This window comes from Coregonus clupeaformis, chromosome 23 (genome assembly GCF_020615455.1).
Source record: "Coregonus clupeaformis isolate EN_2021a chromosome 23, ASM2061545v1, whole genome shotgun sequence".
NCBI classification, from domain to species: domain Eukaryota; kingdom Metazoa; phylum Chordata; class Actinopteri; order Salmoniformes; family Salmonidae; genus Coregonus; species Coregonus clupeaformis.
This window is the reverse complement of record NC_059214.1, coordinates 57,867,893-57,888,481: the sequence shown is the minus strand read 5'-3', so window position 1 is coordinate 57,888,481 and position 20,589 is coordinate 57,867,893. Positions and strand designations below refer to the sequence as shown.

Below are 20,589 nucleotides of genomic sequence, written 5' to 3'. Positions count from 1 at the left end.
CTAGCTAGCAGTTGGAACGTAACGACATCAACATGAAGAGGATCAAGACGTGTACCCTGAAGAAAGATAGGATAATATTTCAGAGAAGAGAGGTCAGCTCCTCTGAACATAGCTGTGTGCCGCTGTGCAGCTCCTCTCTTATCCAGTCTGTCATTCCACTCTTTCCCTGCCGATGATGAGCTACGAAAGAAGTGGGTGATAATATCTGGCGAGAACTTCACCATTGGGAAAAGCTCTAAGGTCTCTGGCAGACATTTCCTTCCTGAAGATGTAGTTGAGCCAACTCCGGGAGAGCTGCATCATCTGAGGAAGGAGGCAGTGCCTCTTCTTTTCCATTGGAACAATTATGTTCTTCCCTCAAGGCCGAGTGTTTGGGAGAAGAGAGAGAAATGGCACATCGACCATGCAGAGGATGGTGGAGATGAAGTTGATGATGATGATATGGACTGTGTTCCCAGAACCACAACTACTGTGCAGTACCTGAGCCAGCAGCAGTTGACTTGGCTGTTGACTTGGCCTGGTCTGAACAGGAGGAGTTGCAGAGTGAGATAGATAGCTAGGCTTGGGAGAGAGCTGGAAGAGATAACAACTTCTGACTGTCTTGATCTGCAGGGTTTGTGGGATCAGATGAGGACATAGGATTCTACACTAGGAAGGTTGATGACTCTAAACCAACATAACTTGTATTGTATGGTATCAATAGGTAGTTGATGATGAAATGTATGCTATTGCTGAGATCTTATCAGTCCTCTATTGTTTCATTCTTCAAACAGATTTTCCAGTTATGACCATCTTGTAGCTTTTTGGAGACTGATTGAGCCAGCAACTGCCAAGCTTGTGTGCGTTACTCGAGCAGCAAGAGCAACTCAGAGGAATAAGGTCACTTTTCAATCCAAGTACTCCGTAAGAGTTTGATCGTTTTCAAGTAGTAAATCAGTTGCAACATTGTGTTATTATCAATAATAATTTTCTTGAGAATGTGATGTATGTTAAATGAAATACACAATACAACAATATACACTGAGTGTACAAAACATTAAGAACACCTGCTCTTTCCATGACATAGACTGACCAGGTGAATCCAAGTGAAAGCTATGATCCCTTATTGATGTCACTTGTTAATTCCACTTCAATCAGTGTAGATGAAGGGGAGGAGACAGGTTAAAGAAGGATTTTTAAGCCTTGAGACAATTGAGACATGCTTTGTGTATGTGTGCCATTCAGAGGTAAATGGGCAAGACAAAAGATTTAAGTGCCTTTGAAAGGGGTATGGTAGTAAGTGCCAGGTGCACCTGTTTGTGTCGAGAATGGCAACGCTGCTGGGTTTTTCACACTCAACAGTTTCCGTGTGTATCAAGAATGGTCTACCACCCAAAGGACATCCAGCCAACTTGGCGAAGCATTGGAGTCAACATGGGCCAGCATCCCTGTTGTACGCTTTCGACATCTTGTAGAGTCCATGCCCTGACGAATTGAGGCTGTTCTGAGGGCAAAAAGTATTAATTAGGAAGGTGTTCTTAATGTTTTGTGTACATCAAATACACACACGATGCATCCACAGTCAAGCTCCTGAAAACATTATGCTGCCACCTACAAAATGGCTGTGCAGGCCCTATAAAACTAATAACAATGATGTGATAAAAATGTACAGCAATGACATCGAACTAATCAATTATAGTTCACACTGTATGTTGACTGTGTTTACAGATACAGACGTTGCAGCAAGTGGATGAGCTATTCCTCTTCCTCACACATCTCGCTCTGGGGTTGAAGGACAGAGACCTGGGCCAACACTTTCACATCCATCCCTCTACAGTCAGTAGGATCATCATCATCACTTGGGCCAACTTCCTATACACGCTGGAAGTGAAGGCCAACTTGCCGGAGGAATTTAAAAGCTACCCAGACACGCAGGTCATTGTTGACAGCACCTCTCTTCTGCTGCAGAGTGAGATGTTCTCCAACTACAAATCCCACCGCACAATGAAGGCATTAGTGGGAATAGCTCTTCATGGACAATCACCTTTGTGTCCTCACTGTACACAGGCACAATCAGCGGCAAATACATTTTCAAACAGTCAGGCATCCAACACCTTCTCACGAGGACATGGCAGTAATGGCCAACAACGGGTTCCCCATCAATGACCTTGTACCAGAGAAGGTCTAACATCCCCCATTCCTCTCAAAACAGAACCAAATACTAACAGCAGAAGTTCATCAGACAGAAGAGATCGCTTGCCTGAGGATCCATGTGGAGCGGGTGATTCGGAGGGTTAAGGAGAACAAGTTGTTTGACGCCAACATTCCCCTAGCTATTGCAGGAAGCATCAACCAGCTCTTCACTGTGGCATGCCTGCTCTCCAACTACCAGTGTAGAGCTCTTGTCAAGAAATGGGCCAAGGAGGTGTGAGATGCAGACCTGTGTGGTTGGTGTGGAGGTGTGAGATGCAGACCCGTGTGGTTGGTGTGGAGGTGTGAGATGCAGACCCGTGTGGTTGGTGTGGAGGTGTGAGATGCAGACCCGTGTGGTTGGTGTGACGACACCGTTGTGCAATCAGGTGTTTGCTTCAGCGTCGAGGGAAAAGGAGCGAAATTCGACTACTCATCGTTTATATTGATGCTGACGAATTTATATGTTATACTGATATTGACATGCCATTTTGATTCAATTATTTGTGATACTGACATTGACGTTATTTTAAATGTCGATTATCATTGGATTACCATTTACCAGTTGTAAATAAATATGCCAGTTTAGGTTTGCTTCCAGTCTCATTAATCCTCCTAAAGTAAACCTATCCTGATTAAGAGTATCCTTGCCCAGTTGCACATATAGTTTAAGACAAGAGTATTTTAGTAATTTTACACATTGAAGTGACATTTCTATTCCAAACACAAAACATTTAGATACAGTTACAATAAATATATTTTTTATATGAATATACAACACATTGAACTATAATTTTGGTATTATTTAATCAACCAATAGTGGATGCACAGACAGCACAGTCAAAAAACTGTATAACAAATCAATCATCAACAAGAAATGAGTTCAATTCAATGTAAGGGCTTCACACATTGTGGGACTGCACTTGGGCTGAAACAGATTTAGTACTGTGTCTTCACAGACAAGTGGTCATAAGGTACTATTCGTCGGGAGAGGTTGTGTTTTCTCTAGCAGGAGGTAAGCTTGGCTTCTCATATGGTGTTGAGTAAAGCTTAAACCATGTATTTAGATCGTAGGTAGGTAGTTTATTTAGGTAGTTATTTAGGTAGTTATTGTAGGTTTCCGTAGGCAATTATTGTAGGTAAGTATTGTTTACGTATTGTTTAAGTATTGTTACGGCGGAGCCCGGCGAAGCACGAGGCTAGCTAGCTAGCGGGTAGCTACTGGTAACGTTTATTGGTAATTATCTGTTTAGTGCAATGGTGAGAGTGGTTTCCAATGTTAATGTGCTAGCTAATGTGCTAGCTAGCCAACGTTTAATTTTTTTGCTGCGTTATGAAAGGAACTAGACACGGACATGAATTATCTGTTTAGTGTGTTAACACACTCTTGGTATGCTAGCTAGCTAGCGGGTAGCTACTGGTAACGTTTATTGGTAATTATCTGTTTAGTGCAACGGTGGAGAGTTGTTTCCAATGTTAATGTGCTAGCTAGCCAACGTTTAATTTTTGCTGCGTTCGAAAGGAACTAGACACGGACATGAATTATCTGTTTAGTGTGTTAACACACTCTTGGTAGTTTGTTGTAACCAAGTATTGGTGCTAAACTGTGTGTTATTGGATGCTAGCATGCTAGTTAGCTATGGCGTCATAGCTAGGCATCGTGGGCTGTTGTGGGTAGTTACTGTGGGTTGGCATTGTTTTTCGGCGGTGCGAGGGTAGCACGAAGCTAGCTAGCTAGCCGTTCTTCAAACAAGGTCAACACAGTGGCCATTGCTAGCTAGCCAACAGACACGGACACGAATTATCTGCTTAGTGTGTTAACACACTATTGGTGGTTTGTTGTGACCAAGTGTTGGTGCTAAACTGTGTGTTTTTGGATGCTAGCATGCTAGTTAGCTATGGTGTCATAGTTAGCTAGCTGAATAAAGTGGGTTGAGTCTATTCCTTTAAACATTGAACCGCTGTGGTTCACAACAATTCTGATTTCTAAAGGTGGAAGTTGGTAGAGTTTTTTGTTCGGGTGGTTCAGTGAAACAATTATAGTTTCTGAGGTAGAAGTTTTTGGTGAGGAGGCCCTGCTCTCTACTCTCCCAGATGTTTAGTTCATTTCATTCCGATCTCCTCTGCATTATTGTAGCCATTTGCTACAGCCTGTCAACTATGCCTCTGCCTATCCCTGTTCTCTCCTCTCTGCACAGGCTACACAAACGCCCCACACCGCGTGGCTGCTGCCTCTCTAACCTGGTGGTCCCTGCACGCACCCCACACCTGGAGTTCCAGGTCTCAGGCAGCCTCTGGAACTGCCGTTCTGCTGCCAACAAAGCTGACTTCATCCCAGCCTATGCTAATCTCCAGTCCCTCGACTTCCTGGCGCTGACGGAAACATGGATTACCACTGAAAACACTGCTACTCCTACTGCTCTCTCCTCGTCTGACCATGTGTTCTCGCATACCCCAGAGCATCTGGTCAGAGGGGTGGTGGCACAGGAATCCTCATCTCTCCCAAGTGGACATTCTCAATTTTTTCCCCTAACCCATCTGTCTATCTCCTCATTTGAATTCCATGCTGTCACAGTCACTAGCCCATTTAAGCTTAATATCCTTGTCATCTATCGCCCTCCAGGTTCCCTTGGAGAGTTCATCAATGAGCTTGACGCCTTGATAAGTTCCTTTCCTGAGGATGGCTCACCCCTCACAGTTTTGGGGGATTTCAACCTCCCTATGTCCACATTTGACTCATTTCTCTCTGCCTCCTTCTTTCCACTCCTCTCCTCTTTTGACCTCACCCTCTCACCGTCCCCCCTACTCACAAGGCAGGCAATACGCTTGACCTCATCTTTACTAGATGCTGCTCTTCTACTAATCTCACTGCAACTCCCCTCCATGTCTCCGACCACTACTTTGTTTCCTTTTCTCTCTCGCTCTCCTCCCACACTACTCACTCTGCCCCTACACAGATGGTAATGCGCCGCCGCAACCTTCGCTCTCTCTCTCCACTACTCTCTCCTCTTCCATCCTATCATCTCTTCCCTCTGCTCAATCCTTCTCCCTCCAATCTCCTGATTCTGCCTCCTCAACCCTCCTCTCCTCCCTTTCTGCATCCTTTGACTCTCTGTGTCCCCTATCCTCCCGGCCGGCTCGGTCCTCCCCTCCAGCTCCGTGGCTTGATGACTCATTGCGAGCTCACAGAACAGAGCTCCGGGCAGCGGAGCGGAAATGGAAGAAAACTAAACTCCCCTGCCGACCTGGCATCTTTTCACTCCCTCCTCTCTACATTTTCTTCATCTGTTTCTGCTGCTAAGGCCACTTTCTACCACTCTAAATTCCAAGCATCTGCCTCTAACCCTAGGAAGCTCTTTGCCACATTTTCCTCCCTGCTGAATCCCCCCCCTCCTCTCTCTCTGTGTATGACTTCGTCAACCACTTTGAAAAGAAGGTTGACGACATTCGATCCTCGTTTGTTAAGTCTAATGACACTGATGGTCCTACTCACACTGCCCTACCCTATGCTTTGACTTCTTTCTCCCCTCTCTCTCCAGATAAAATCCTGCGACTTGTGACTGCAGGCCGCCCAACAACCTGCCCGCTTGACCCCATCCCCTCCTCTCTTCTCCAGACCATCTCCGGTGACCTTCTCCCCTACCTCACCTCGCTGATCAACTCATCCTTGACCGCTGGCCATGTCCCTTCCGTCTTCAAGAGAGCGAGAGTTGCTCCCCTTCTCAAAAAACCAACACTCGATCCCACTGATGTCAACAACTACAGACCAGTATCCCTTCTTTCTTTTCTTTCCAAAACTATTGAGCGTGCCGTCTTTGGCCAGCTCTCTTGCTATCTCTCTCAGAATGACCTTCTTGATCCAAACCAGTCAGGTTTCAGGACTGGTCATTCAACTGAGACTGCTCTTCTCTGTGTCACGGAGGCTCTCCGCACTGCTAAGGCTAACTCTCTCTCCTCTGCTCTTGTCCTTCTAGACCTGTCTGCTGCCTTTGATACTGTGAACCATCAGATCCTCCTCTCCACCCTCTCCGAGCTGGGCATCTCCGGCGCGGCTCACTCCTGGATTGCGTCCTACCTGACCGGTCGCTCCTACCAAGTGGCGTGGCGAGAAGCTGTCTCCGCACCACGTGCTCTCACCACTGGTTTCCCCCAGGGCTCGGTTCTAGGCCCTCTCCTTTTCTCCCTATACACCAAGTCACTTGGCTCTGTCATATCCTCACATGGCCTCTCCTATCATTGCTACGCTGACGATACACAACTAATCTTCTCCTTTCCCCCTTCTGATAACCAGGTGGCGAATCGCATCTCTGCATGTCTGGCAGACATATCAGTATGGATGACGGATCACCACCTCAAGCTGAACCCTGGCAAGACGGAGCTGCTCTTCCTCCCGGGGAAGGACTGCCCGTTCCATGATCTCGCCATCACGGTTGACAACTCCGCTGTGTCCTCCTCCAAGAGTGCGAAGAGCCTAGGCGTGACCCTGGACAACACCCTGTCGTTCTCCGCCAACATCAAGGCGGTGACCCGCTCCTGCAGGTTCATGCTCTACAACATCCGGAGAGTACGACCCTGCCTTACACAGGAAGCGGCACAGGTCCTAATCCAGGCACTTGTCATCTCCCGTCTGGACTACTGCAACTCGCTGTTGGCTGGCCTCCCTGCCTGTGCCATTAAACCCCTACAACTCATCCAGAATGCCGCAGCCCGTCTGGTGTTCAACCTTCCCAAGTTCTCTCACGTCACCCCCTCCTCCGCACACTCCACTGGCTTCCAGTTGAAGCTCGCATCCGCTACAAGACCATGGTGCTTGCCTATGGAGCAGTGAGGGGAACGGCACCTCTGTACCTTCGGGCTCTGATCAGTCCCTACACCCAAACGAGGGCATTGCGTTCATCCACCTCTGACCTGCTGGCTCCCCTTCCTCTGCGGAAGCATAGTTCCCGCTCAGCCCAGTCAAAACTGTTCGCTGCTCTGGCACCCCAATGGTGGAACAAGCTCCCTCACGACGCCAGGACAGCGGAGTCACTCACCACCTTCCGGAGACATTTGAAACCCCACCTCTTTAAGGAATACCTGGGATAGGATAAAGTAATCCTTCTACCCACCCCCCAAAATTGTAAAGTGGTTATCCCACTGGCTATAGGGTGAACGCACCAATTTGTGAGTCGCTCTGGATAAGAGCGTCTGCTAAATGACGTAAATGTGCCCTTGAGCAAGGCACTTAACCCTAATTGCTCCTGTAAGTCGCTCTGGATAAGAGCGTCTGCTAAATGACTAAAATGTAAATGTAAATGTACTTCTGCATGTACACGTTGGAATACTAGGAGCCTGCCTTCTCTCTGATCACCCCTGTGACCTCGGGTTCAAGGTGCAGTCGCTGCACAAGCACATCTTCCTGGGCATAGACAACAGTCACACCACTCTAGCCCAGTCATGAGTAGCGTGCTCTGCACCTGCCAATAGTACGCATGGCTCCTCCGTAGGGTAAAAGTGCTGTGTTGCATTTGCAGATATTTATATCAACATATTTTTTTTTACGTTGGAGCACTTTATTTCAACCAACCCAAAAGGTGGCCACTCCATGGGAAACAATCATGCACTGCGCTCGGCCAAGCTGGTAGTCGACGAGAGGTAGGGTTGGATTTGGTGGAGCATCTTGCTGGAGTTTAATGTGCTTAGTAGTAAGCTTCGGCTGCTGGTAAGATAGGACACTCCCCTTCTGCACCAACCCGGAAGTCCACTCGAGGCCTGTCAACAGTCATGCCCATGGTTTTCCCCAGCAGTTTGTCCAGCATGTGGAAATGCCTGTAGGTCTCTTCCACCTTCAGCACAGAGAGATCCGGCAACAGTCAAACCATTCCTGTGTACAGTGTGCTTCTATAGTGTACAACATATAAATACAGGATCAGTGAATTAATAGACAGAAATTATGAGATCTTAAACAATAAATTACAGCAACTTCATAGCTTACCACACTTGCCATGCGTTTTGGTGTAGGCTTGGATATAACCATCTTGTCAATGGGCCCAGGTTTCACACCCTGTGCGACAGATATGGAGCTATGTTTGCAACCTCTGAGAGGGAGAACCAATCGTAGATCAGGAAAACACTGTTTTAGTAAACACTGAATGTGGACCACTGACAGTAAATAGTAATCAAGTGGCTTGCGAAAGTATTCACCCCCCTTGGCATTTTTCCTATTTTGTTGCCTTACAACTTGGAATTAAAATTGATTTTTTTGGGGTTTGTATCATTTGATTTACACAACATGCCTACCACTTTGAAGATGCAAAATATTTTTTGTGTGTGAAACAAACAAGAAAGTCAATACTTTGTAGAGACACCTTTTGCAGCAATTACAGCTGCAAGTCTCTTGGGGTATGTCTCTATAAGCTTGGCACATCTAGCCACTGGGATCTTTGCCCATTCTTCAAGCCAAAACTGTTCCAGCTCCTTCAAGTTGGATGGGTTCCGCTGGTGTACAGCAATCTTTAAGTCATACCACAGATTCTCAATTGGATTGAGGTCTGGGCTTTGACTAGGCCATTCCAAGACATTTAAATGTTTCCCCTTAAACCACTCAAGTGTTGCTTTAGCAGTATGCTTAGGGTCATTGTCCTGCTGGAAGGTGAACCTCCGTCCCAGTCTCAAATCTCTGAAAGACTGAAACAGGTTTCCCTCAAGAATTTCCCTGTATTTAGCGCCATCCATTATTCCTTCAATTCTGACCAGTTTCCCAGTACCTGCCGATGAAAAACATCCCCACAGCATGATGCTGCCACCACCATGCTTCATTGTGGGGATGGTGTTCTCGGGGTGATGAGAGGTGTTGGGTTTGCGCCAGACATAGCGTTTTTCTTGATGGCCAAAAAGCTTTTAGTCTCATCTGACCAGAGTACCTTCTTCCATATGTTTGGGGAGTCTCCCACATGCCTTTTGGCGAACACCAAACTTGTTTGCTTAATGTTTTCTTTAAGCAATGGCTTTTTTCTGGCCACTCTTCCATAAAGCCCAGCTCTGTGGAGTGTACGGCTTAAAATGGTCCTATGGACAGATACTCCAATCTCCGCTGTGGAGCTTTGCAGCTCCTTCAGGGTTATCTTTGGTATCTTTGTTGCCTCTCTGATTAATGCCCTCCTTGCCTGGTCCGTGAGTTTTGATGGGCGGCCCTCTCTTGGCAGGTTTGTTGTGGTGCCATATTCGTTCCATTTTTTTATAATGGATTTAATGGTGCTCCGTGGGATGTTCAAAGTTTCAGATATGTTTTTATAACCCAACCCTGATCTGTACTTCTCCACAACTTTGTCCCTGACCTGTTTGGAGACCTCCTTGGTCTTCATGGTGCCGCTTGCTTGGTGGTGCCCCTTGCTTAGTGGTGTTGCAGACTCTGGGGCCTTTCAGAACATGTGTATATATACTGAGATCATGTGACAGATCATGTGACACTTAGATTGCACAAAGGTGGACTTTATTTAACTAGTTATGTGACTTCTGAAGGTAATTGGTTGCACCAGATCTTATTTAGGGGCTTCATAGCAAAGGGGGTGAATACATACGCACGCACCACTTTTCCGTTATTTATTTTTTAGACTTTTTTGAAACAATTTATTTTTTTCATTTCACTTCACCAATTTGGACTATTTTATGTATGTCCATTACATGAAATCCAAATAAAAATCCATTTAATTTACAGGTTGTAATGCAACAAAATAGGAAAAATGCCAAGAGGGATGAATACTTGCACTGTACCTTCAAACTCAGTGCCTCTTTGCTTGACATCATGGGAAAATCCCAAAAAATGTGTAGACCTCCACAAGTCTGGTTCATCCTTGGGAGCAATTTCCAAATGCCTGAATGTACCACGTTCATCTGTACAAACAATAGTACGCAAGTATAAACACCATGGGACCACGCAGCCATCATACTGCTCAGGAAGGAGACGTGTTCTGTCTCCTAGAGATGAACGTACTTTGGTGCGAAAAGCGAAAATCAATCCCAGAACAACAGCAAAGGACCTTGTGAAGATGCTGGAGGAAACAGGTACAACAGTATCTATATCCACAGTAAAACAGTCCTATATCGACATAACCTGAAAGGGCGCTCAGCAAGGAAGAAGCCACTGCTCCAAATCGCCATAAAAAAAGCCAGACTACGGTTTGCAACTGCACATGGGGACAAAGATCATACTTTTTGGATAAATGTCCTCTGGTCTGATGAAACAACAATATAACTGTTTTGCCATAATGACCATCGTTATGTTTGGAGGAAAAAGGGGAAGGCTTGCAAGCCGAAGAACACCAACCCAACCGTGAAGCACGGGGGTGGCAGCATCATGCTGTGGGGGTGCTTTGCTGCAGGAGGAACTGGTGCACTTCACAAAATAGATGGCATCATGAGGAAGGAAAATTGTGGATATATTGAAGCAACATCTCAAGACATCAGTCAGGAAGTTAAAGCTTGGTCGCAAATGGGTCTTCCAAATGGACAATGACCCCAAGCATACTTCTAAAGTTGTGGCAAAATGGCTTAAGGACAACAAATTCAAGGTATTGGAGTGGCCATCACAAAGCCCTGACCTCAATCCTATAGAACATTTGTGGGCAGAACTGAAAATGTGTGTGCGAGCAAGGAGGGCTACAAACCTGACTCAGTTACACCAGCTCTGTCAGGAGGAACGGGCCAAAATTCACCCAACTAATTGTGGGAAGCTTGTGGAAGGCTACCCGAAACGTTTGACCCAGGTCAAACAATTTAAAGGCAATGCTATCAAATACTAATTGAGTGTATGTAAACTTCTGACCCACTGGGAACGTGATGAAATAAATAAAAGCTGAAATAAATCATTCTCTATACTATTATTCTGACATTTCACATTCTTAAAATAAAGTGGTGATCCTAACTGACCTAAAACAGGGATTTTTTAAAAACTGAATTTAAATGTATTTGGCTAAGGTGTATGTAAACTTCCGACTTCAACTGTATATAATAGTTTTTCTTGAGTGTATTTTTAACAAAACTGAGATTTACTTTACTTAAGTAGAAAGTGTAGACTAGGATTACATGTTAAATCAGTCATTGACACAGACATAGTCGCGTAGCAGGAAGATCAGAATGCCGTGAACCAAGAGGTTGAGAGTTCAAATCCCAGGTGATGACATGTTGAATAAGAATGACTGTATATATAAACATACACAATGTAATCATGTATGTCAAAGTGTGTCATATATATATGTAGAAAATACTATGTTAAAAGCACTGTTTATCCTAACAACTCATTTTCATTTGCAGCGCATCACCTGTGAAATTCAATTAAAAAAATATATAAAAATTTGAAAATGTGAATCCACGATTATGTGGTCACGTGAACCTTCATGTGAAATATCATTACATGATCTCACGTAACATTTTTTTTTACATGTGCAAAACTAGTTTTTTCTGTAAGGAAAGTGTAACCTTCCATTTAGCTGTGTGTGTGTGTGTGTGTGTGTGTGTGTGTGTGTGTGTGTGTGTGTGTGTGTGTGTGTGTGTGCTGCATTCATAGCTGCTGTGATCCTCAACAGTCCAAGGTAATGATTACCCGTGCCTGTCTCAGCCCATCAGCTAATCAGGATTCCTCCATGCAAGGCCACAGGTGGGATAGAAAACACTGCTATCCAGAGTTCCTGTTTGGCATGTCAGAGCCATCACTCTGTGTAGGCTTTCCTGGAGCCACACTATCCTTAATACAACTCATTTAGCGACTGGCTCCAACAGTGGGATGATAGATCAAACGTCACTCTCTGTCAAGGCCACCTTGGTTTCTCAATGGCTCAATGCATCAGGGATTTTCTTATTCTGGGTCCAGGAAATAGAGAGAAATTACAGCAAATTAATACCAATCCTTTTAATAGGACTGTTTGATTATGTGATAAACAAGATAACATTGAGATCCAAAACGAAATAATAAGCCCAGTGTAGGCCTTTCTGAGCTGGTCTGTTATATGTTTAAAGGGCAATATTTAAAGGCCCAGTGCAGTCAAAAACTAGATTTTCCTGTGTTTTATATTTATTTAGACACTATGAGGTTGGGATAATACTGTGAAATTCCCTTTTAGTCTAAGAGCTGTTTGAAAAGACTGCATGACATTTCAGGCTGTTTTGGTGGGATGGAGTTTTGGCCTGCCTGGTGACAACACCAGGCGGTAAATTAGTTAGTTCCAAACCTCCCTGCCAATAACATCGAGTTTTAAGTTTCCCCTCCCCACTCAGACCACTCCTAGACAGTCCTAGCAAAATTATTTTCAGAAGCTATTTGAGTTTCTTTTTGACCATTTTTATTTAAAACAATCACAGTAAGGTATTTCATTCTTACCCAGAAAGGATTTGATATTGAGATAAAAAACAGCTGCGTTGGACCTTTAAGGCTAACTATCATGTATAGTATTCAGCATTAGTATGTATTACCATACACACCATTACAATCGAAACTTAGCAGATGTATAGTCTTGCTGACTGACTGACCACTCAAGAGATGGAAATCAATTATTAATGAGGGCATGTAAATGAACAGAGAAACAACAAAGTCAGTCTTCAGAAATATTCAAACTCTGTATGACCTAAAAGACCACTCACATCGCACCAAACGTTGATCTGCTGTTGGTCTGACGATCATTTGGCACGCTGTGTTTCGGTTCGCACTCAGTTTGCAAATTGCTAAGTACTCTCTGCCCTCAAATTGCTAAGTACTCTCTGCCCTCAAACTGCTAAGTACTCTCGGCCGGCAAATGCTATTGGTGTGTCTGAGTCTTAACTGACCATACTATGCTATTGATCATACTACGTTGTGGTCAAAATGTGTGTGTGTGAACCAAAGAATAGGGCTAGAAAGTCATCAGGTTCATGTCCCTAGCGTGACCCCGGGCTGTACTAGATAAGGCCAGACCACAGCTGGTGCCTTTATAATTCCTTTATAATGCCTACATGACACTCTGATCCCCATACTGAACCATATAGACCCACAGATGAATAACTTCCACCATGTGTCACTCACAGACCCAGGGAGGACACAAACATCATTCTGTATTCTGTTTGAATGGGAAATCTGACTTGAACTGTGTTTATTTAGAATTCACTGGTTTATGAATTCACATTATGGAGCATTCTGTATGTGCACTGTACAGTACAGTATGGCGTCTCCTTTTTCTGTATTGAAGTATAATTGTAGGGTTTTACACACTGTACTGTTCAATCAGTTTTAAATTATCTTGTTTGAACAGGATGTTCTGTTTTTGTAACTGTTTCACTCCTATAATTTCACAAAGCAGACACTGCCTGTAGCCTTTACATGTTCCAGCACTAGTTCTCGGAGAGAGGAAAATTACCTTGAATGATGCTTGACCCAAACTAAACACTGACTACTAAACAAATTGGATCGCATTAAAGTTTTAGCTCATGTCTCACCACGGGTCTGCAGTGCACATCCTTTCTAGCTGGGTAGCTCAACTCATGATTTCTGCAGCAGTGAGGACTGTGTTGGAGACAAAGACACGCTGCTATTCCCCTGAAAGGAACTAGCACGGAAGGACAGGAGATGCTATTCCCCTGAAAGGAACTAGCACGGAAGGACAGGAGATGCTATTCCCCTGAAAGGAACTAGCACGGAAGGACAGGAGAGTGAAGCGCTTACTTAACCAGGTGGAAAGAGAACCGGGGACTGTGTGAAAGCTGAAGGGGATAAGATGTTGTTGGGTTATTCCTTTAACTAGCCCCCTGTCCCTGATCATGTAGTGAAAATGAACTAGGCCTATGACAGTGTCCTAAATGGCACTATATTACCTACAGTATAAAGTGCCCTACACTATGGGCCCTGTTTAAAAGTAGTGCACTATATAGGGAATAGGGTGCAATTTGGGACTCAGATTATTACTTATTGACCACCGTTGCATCAGTCAGTCAGGAAACATCTCATTATACTATGGAGGCCTATTTATGGTGGTTCCAGTGATATAAGGTGATATTACCATAATGTCCCCATTTGTCAGTTGTAACAGCTCTGACATAACTCAAGTGCTTTGGTCTTATGTAATGAGGTGATGAACCAGAGCCAATGAGCAGAGCACTGACATACATTCCACTGGCTCATCCCAGTTTCCCTAGTGGTGTTTCAAACGCAGCTGGCTCTCTCCTAATTCCATTCACTGACTGAGAATAGCCAAGGATTACAGCACAGCATTCCCACATTTACATCCTGACTGGAATATCAATGGGAAGTACAGGGATGGGATCAATTCCATTTCAATTCAGGAAGTAAACTTAAATTCCAATTCAAATGTTCCTCATGGGTCATTCAGTTTATGTCCTGATTTTAAAGGCATAGACCTCAACCCTGTACAGTTTACTTCCTGAATTGAAACCTTAACTCTGTTATCCACAGGATTTCTGCTGATCCACAGAATTGATACAGTACTCAGATCATGAATGCTTCCCTTTGCCTCCTTGTAGTTTTCAGTCATGGAAAGCCTAGATATTTCAGTCCACTCAAGTTGCATCGGGGCTAAGGACTTCCAGGAGCCAGTCTGGCTGGGCTCTAGAGGTAAAGGGTCATTGGCTGCCTCTGGGAGGGGTGAGGAGGCTAGGGGGCAGAGATGACAGAGCTCATTCATCCAGAATAGGATGTGAGACATGTTGGTCTAGGAGACAAAGGGAGGATTCTGAGTAGGGTTGTAAGGACACATACGGTGACAGTGTTATGAGGGGCAGGTGGAATAGATCAAGCGTAGCCCCACAGAATAACAATGTAAAGACACAGGGAATTAGGGGTACAAAAGATTCCAACCACTATCTAAAACGTCCACATCGAATACGAATATGAACTCCTGACCAACTGAGCCTGGTTAACCTAAAACCTGTGATCTCCCCAGATGATTCCACCAGATGTGTTATAATGGTCTTCTATTTATTTATGTGGCTGTATTCATGTTTACCACAGAAAGCTTAGTTCATCATTATCTTGAAGTGTAATAAAATAAGTAAAAGGATGATGCATGGGTGTCTGTCACACACACACACACACACACACAGAGCTGATTTGAAGATGAAAGACAAACAAACAGAGCTCCTTATAATGTGGCTCTTCTCTACTGTCTTCGGGCCAGGCACTGAGCCACATGACACTTCACACGACAGCACTGAAGCCCTGGGTGAATACGTAGCATTATAGTGTTGTCCACCTAACAATGTTCTCACCTCAACATTTCAGCTAATCCTGTCCTAACAAGTCCTGACTCCACATAATTTCATAAGGGTAATGAAAAAGGACATGGATTGTATGGCAACATTGCAAACGAGTCAAACAGGTTGGTGATTCTCAACAGTTAATGACAGACATACAGTATTTATAAAATAGGCTCACCACATGTGATGTTTCCTCTCCACAGCATTTTCAAAACAAATTAAAATACTTAATTTTCACATTTGTTACGACACCTTCGATAGTCAATTTCCCAACAAAAAAAGTCATTTCCTGAGAATCAATTGATTCATGACTTACTCACTGAGCAGACTACATCCACCACAACAGTAAAAATATATATATCTCAACTCCTACACTGAATTCAAGTGCTTCTTGAAAGCCAAGAACAGCATCAATTAAAAGCCAATGCTTCATGACTCTGCATTCATTGGCTGAGTTTAAGAGTCCTTGAGTAGGTGATTCACACAGCCAAGTGGTACCACTGAGAATAGGGAAGCCAAGGCTGGTTCCTACTAAAGCAGCCTGCCTGGCTCTTCTCCTCCTGCTGTGACGATAACAGACAGCGGGACACTTTGACTCGGTTTGATTGGGTTCACCACTGACAGCCGCAATCAGGCTGGGGCTCAGGAAAGTAGAGGAGAGAGCATATGCTTGCCAGATACCCATCAGACAGTCTGACTCTGTGTTATTCAGAATGGGCAGCATAGAATAAAACAGAATATGTATCATTTTGCACAGACATTTCTGTAAGACGCAGTATCCAACCCGATACACCACACATGCACACAAACACAACATGCTGAGAGCAGCAGCTTCCTTCACACTGATCAGACTGTTAAAAGGCACATCACATAATCAACACAATCAAGACTGGTTCAGAGAATGGTTTTTACAGTTATTAAAAACACAATCATAAGAAGCAGATGAGCTTGAATTTCCCATAACTAATATGAGAGGTAGTAGAGCAGGGATCATCAATTAGTTCAGCCGCGGGCCAATTTTTTCTTGAGCGTGTGGTCAGGGGGCCGGAACATAATTACTAATAATTTGTAGACTGCAAATTGACCGCAAGAAGCCCAAACAGATATAATATTTGTCTAAATCATAATCATTTCAAACCTTGGTTACATTTGTATAGGATCACATATATCTATTATGCGTGGGAATACTTTGGAACAGATTTCCAAAATTAAAATCACTTGGAGCTGGTTTGCTTGTGATTTTACAGTCTTCTATGTCCAATAATGTTTTACTTTTTTTATAATAATTTTGCTCAGAAAACTTGTGGGGCCTCTTCAGTTTTGTATTTGTATTTATTCCGGATCCCCATTAGCTGTTTCCAAGGTAGCAGCTACTCTTCCTGGGGTCCAATCACAACTACATACAATAAAACAATACATAGCACAACACATTATTACTACTCTACCATAACATATCTACAATACAAAATCAATAACACAGGAAAAGAACAATAAATGTATGTGTGTGTAGAGTGCGTGTGTTAGCATGTGTTTGCAAATGCTGTGTGTGTGCCTGTCTCTTCACAGTTTGTGTGAAGTGTGTCTCTTCACAGCTTCAATGGGCATGATGCCTCTGATGGTGCCAAAGCTCAGGTTCCATCGTGTTAAGCCCTGGCAGACTAATCTGGGTACCAGTCTTTTTAGCTAACATTCCACACCTTGCCACTCCTGTCATTTGCCGAAAACGTGTATAAAGATCTTTGGCAAATGACAGGAGTGGCAAGGAGTGGAATGTTAGCTAAAAAGACTGGTACCCATGCCTACCGGCAGAGAGGCTGCCTTAATATCCATGCTACCGGCAGAGAGGCTGCCTTAATATAGTCTAGTGTTTATAGAGGATAGAGGGCAAAGTAGAACTCCAGAGGGAAAACCTACACTTACTAGATCAATGGAGCAGTCGCCTCCATTCTGCTGAACCATTGAAAAGAAGCAACCATGTCCGATCAGGGGAGTGTGTTGGTGTTTGTGTTACAAGTCCGTGGAGAAGGGAGGGAGGCAGGAGTTCGTAGTTATATGAACCAAGTCAATGTTTGACATCACACTGCACAGCATGTGCTGAACAGAAAGTGGCCTTCTGTGTAGAATGAGGTGTCAAGATGTGAGGTAGGTAGCCTACCAAGAGTCTATGGTGCCTGAAGTGACAGCGCTTGATTGTGAAAATGTATATTTGTGTAAAAAGTTGTCATTTAAGAGACATGGGCTTCATCAAATTGAATAGTGAGGACATACTGGTTCAATCTAGAGTTACCTCTCAGTTTGAAGCCAGGAAATGAGGGACCTCATTTGAGACAGTTTTCCTTTGTTCTTTCTCTCTTTGACAAGCAATTCAATAACGAAACTGAAACATTTTATAACATAATTCAATCTTAAGCACTCCCCAACCTCATTCCTGTCCTCACTGTGAAACCAACCTCTCTCCACTCTCACTCTCTCACTCTAAAAATATTGACACATTTTCCATGCAAAAACAGCTCCCTGTAAAGAAATATCTTTGCAATACCAGCTTTTGTTCACCAAAGTATTTAAACAGAGCTCTGTTAAATAAAGGTCCCAGTGATGTGACTCCAATAGTAATGTTGTCACACAATGTTCAGGGGCCAGTCAATGTTGGCACCGGCCATAGCAACAAATTTGAATTAATTCAGAAGTAATTTAATGAGCCTAAACCTGACCATTAAAGTGCCACAAAGGGAAATGCAATTAGTCCCTATTCATCCCTGGGCTGGCAGCCTGGCACACTGGCACTTAAAACAAGAAGCCTTTTAAGAGTATTATTAACAGATGCTTAGTGTTGATAGGCTATTTAAATTCAGGAAATAAAGGAAACAAATTTCGAAAATGTGAAGGAACCCTTTCTGATTGCAATACTAATGGAAGTGTTCTTGTTAAATAACACATGTGGGGAGATGGATCAGTCTAGGCAATCTGTGCACCATGGACTATGAAGTTAAAAAAGTATAAACTAGTCTAGACCATGCATTTATGAACATAAGTGATTAAGGTTTTAAACATTAGTAAATAATGTGGAAAACTCTTGCGTAAATGTCGGTGCAGTTGATGAATATGTGGTAGCCTAGGGCTATTCATGAATATGATAACATTAAATCAATTCTAGACTATAATTGATAGGCCTATGATAAATTGTCAGATATGCACGTCAATAGTATGGTAGGTTATGAATAAATATTGCAATATGAGTGCGTTTGATTAGACCAGTTCCAGAGGAATATAGAATATTCGAACGGTACAAACACCTCCCACCTCCGCTCCAGGCCCTGCCTGCGCAATCCAGGAAGCCTGAATTCAGGATTGTAGACCCGTGAGAACTTTGCGTTGTGGCGCGAAATGACACAGTGATTGATAGTTGTCAATCACATTCACCGTCCGATACGGTTTATCAGTCCAAAAACACACACACAACGCACACTCGAGCTTCTTGTGACTGTAGCCCACCACTGCTCTGCTCTAGCAAAGTGGGCTCATCGTTGCCATAACAGCTGTGGACGAATGCAATTGCATTGTTATAGGCTACACTATTTAGGCGTGAGGACTCGTTTATATAAATTCGACAACATATTTATAATTTGCACCTAATGTTGTTGTAACATTGTTGCCACAGTTGATACAATGTTCACATGTTAGGATTTGCTATCTATGGGATAGGCTTGTGCAACTTTGTGCATCACCCTGTTTTTAGCGCCACTCCACGTCAATCATGTCGATCAATCAATCATTCAACCAATAACGATTTCTGTATTCCCCTTCTCCATCTTTCTCCTAGAAAATCGCCATATTGAGTTAACCGCACCGGGCTTGCTACAACGTTACCGCAGAAGAGCAAAAACACCCATTGCAAAAATTCATAAAACATGTCCTACCTTCGCAATAGCCTTTTTATACCTCATGGCGGCTTGTTCGATAAGACTGTGAACTTTAATATTTCCATTGCCACAAGGAACCACCACCCTGGTTCTCCCAAAACACACTGTCACTTTCATATTAGTTCCCGAATCCCGATGTGCCTCGGTTGAGGTGTATTCCTCACTACTTTGTAATGTTCAAATTATGAATTTCCTTTTGTGTCAAAAAGATTGTATTCCAAACAAGCAGACAGCAATAATCTTCATCGTCTCCTCATACCGTCTAAACGTTAACGTTTTACCGACCACCTGTTCTCTAAAGTGTTCCTACTACGATCCTATTCCTTGGACGTGTAGCCTGCCTGCATCGGGGCAATCACACACAGCACAGTACTGGGAGGGTTGCGTGACTGGAGTCTCTCTCCCCGCGCTGGTGACCACGAGTACTGTGGTGACTCACCATGAACCGAAACTTCCCAAGTCTCTTTCAGAATTCCAACAGTTAGTAGTAGTTGGAGCCGTGTGTCATCGCTGGGCATTTTATTATGGACACGTCATGTAGGACTGTTCCTTACTGATTAGGTAGAGGCTGATGATTCTATTCTGAACAAAAACGCAACATGTAAAGTGTTGGTCCCATGTTTCATGAGCTGAAATAAAAGGTCCCAGAAATGTTCCATACTCACAAAAAGCTTATTTCTCAAAAATGTTGTGCACAAATTTGTTTACATCCATGTTAGTGAGCATTTCTCCTTTGCCAAGATAATCCATCCACCCGACAGGTATGGCATATCAAGAAGCTGATTAAACAGAATGATCATTACACAGGTGCACCTTGTGCTGGGGACAATAAAGTGCCACTCTAAAATGTGCAGTTTTGTCACTCAACACAATGCCACAGATGTCTCAAGTTTTGAGGGAGTGTGCAATTGGCATGCTGACTGCAGGAATGTCCACCAGAGCTGTTGCCAGAGAATTGAATGTTAATTTCTCTACCAAAAGCCACCTACAATGTCATTTTAGAGAATTTGGCAGTACTACCAACCGGCCTCACAACCGCAGACCATGTGTAACCACGCAAGCCGAGGACCTCCACCTGCAGGATTGTCTGAGACCAGCCACCCAGACAGCTGATGAAACTGAGGAGTATTTCTGTCTGTAATAAAGCCCTTTTGTGGGGAAAAACTCATTATGATTGGCTGAGCCTGGCTCCCCAGTGGAAGGGCCTATGCCCTCCCAGGCCCATTCATGTGAAATCCATAGATTAGGTCCTAATTCATTTATTTCAATTGACTGATTTCCTGAT

General features: G+C 43.8%; 1 protein-coding gene across 2 annotated transcripts in view; it reads right to left on the bottom strand.

Moving 5' to 3' along the window:
* The window catches only part of LOC121549961 (partitioning defective 3 homolog), a 439,443-nt gene extending 419,753 nt beyond the window's left edge, over positions 1–19,690 (bottom strand). For both annotated transcript variants that reach the window (XM_045206775.1, XM_045206776.1), the window contains exon 1: positions 19,302–19,690. In XM_045206775.1, the coding sequence (XP_045062710.1) occupies positions 19,302–19,421 (120 nt within the window). In that variant the 5' untranslated portion in view covers positions 19,422–19,690. The remainder of the gene's footprint in view (positions 1–19,301) is intronic.
* Positions 19,691–20,589: the final 899 nt, after the last annotated feature.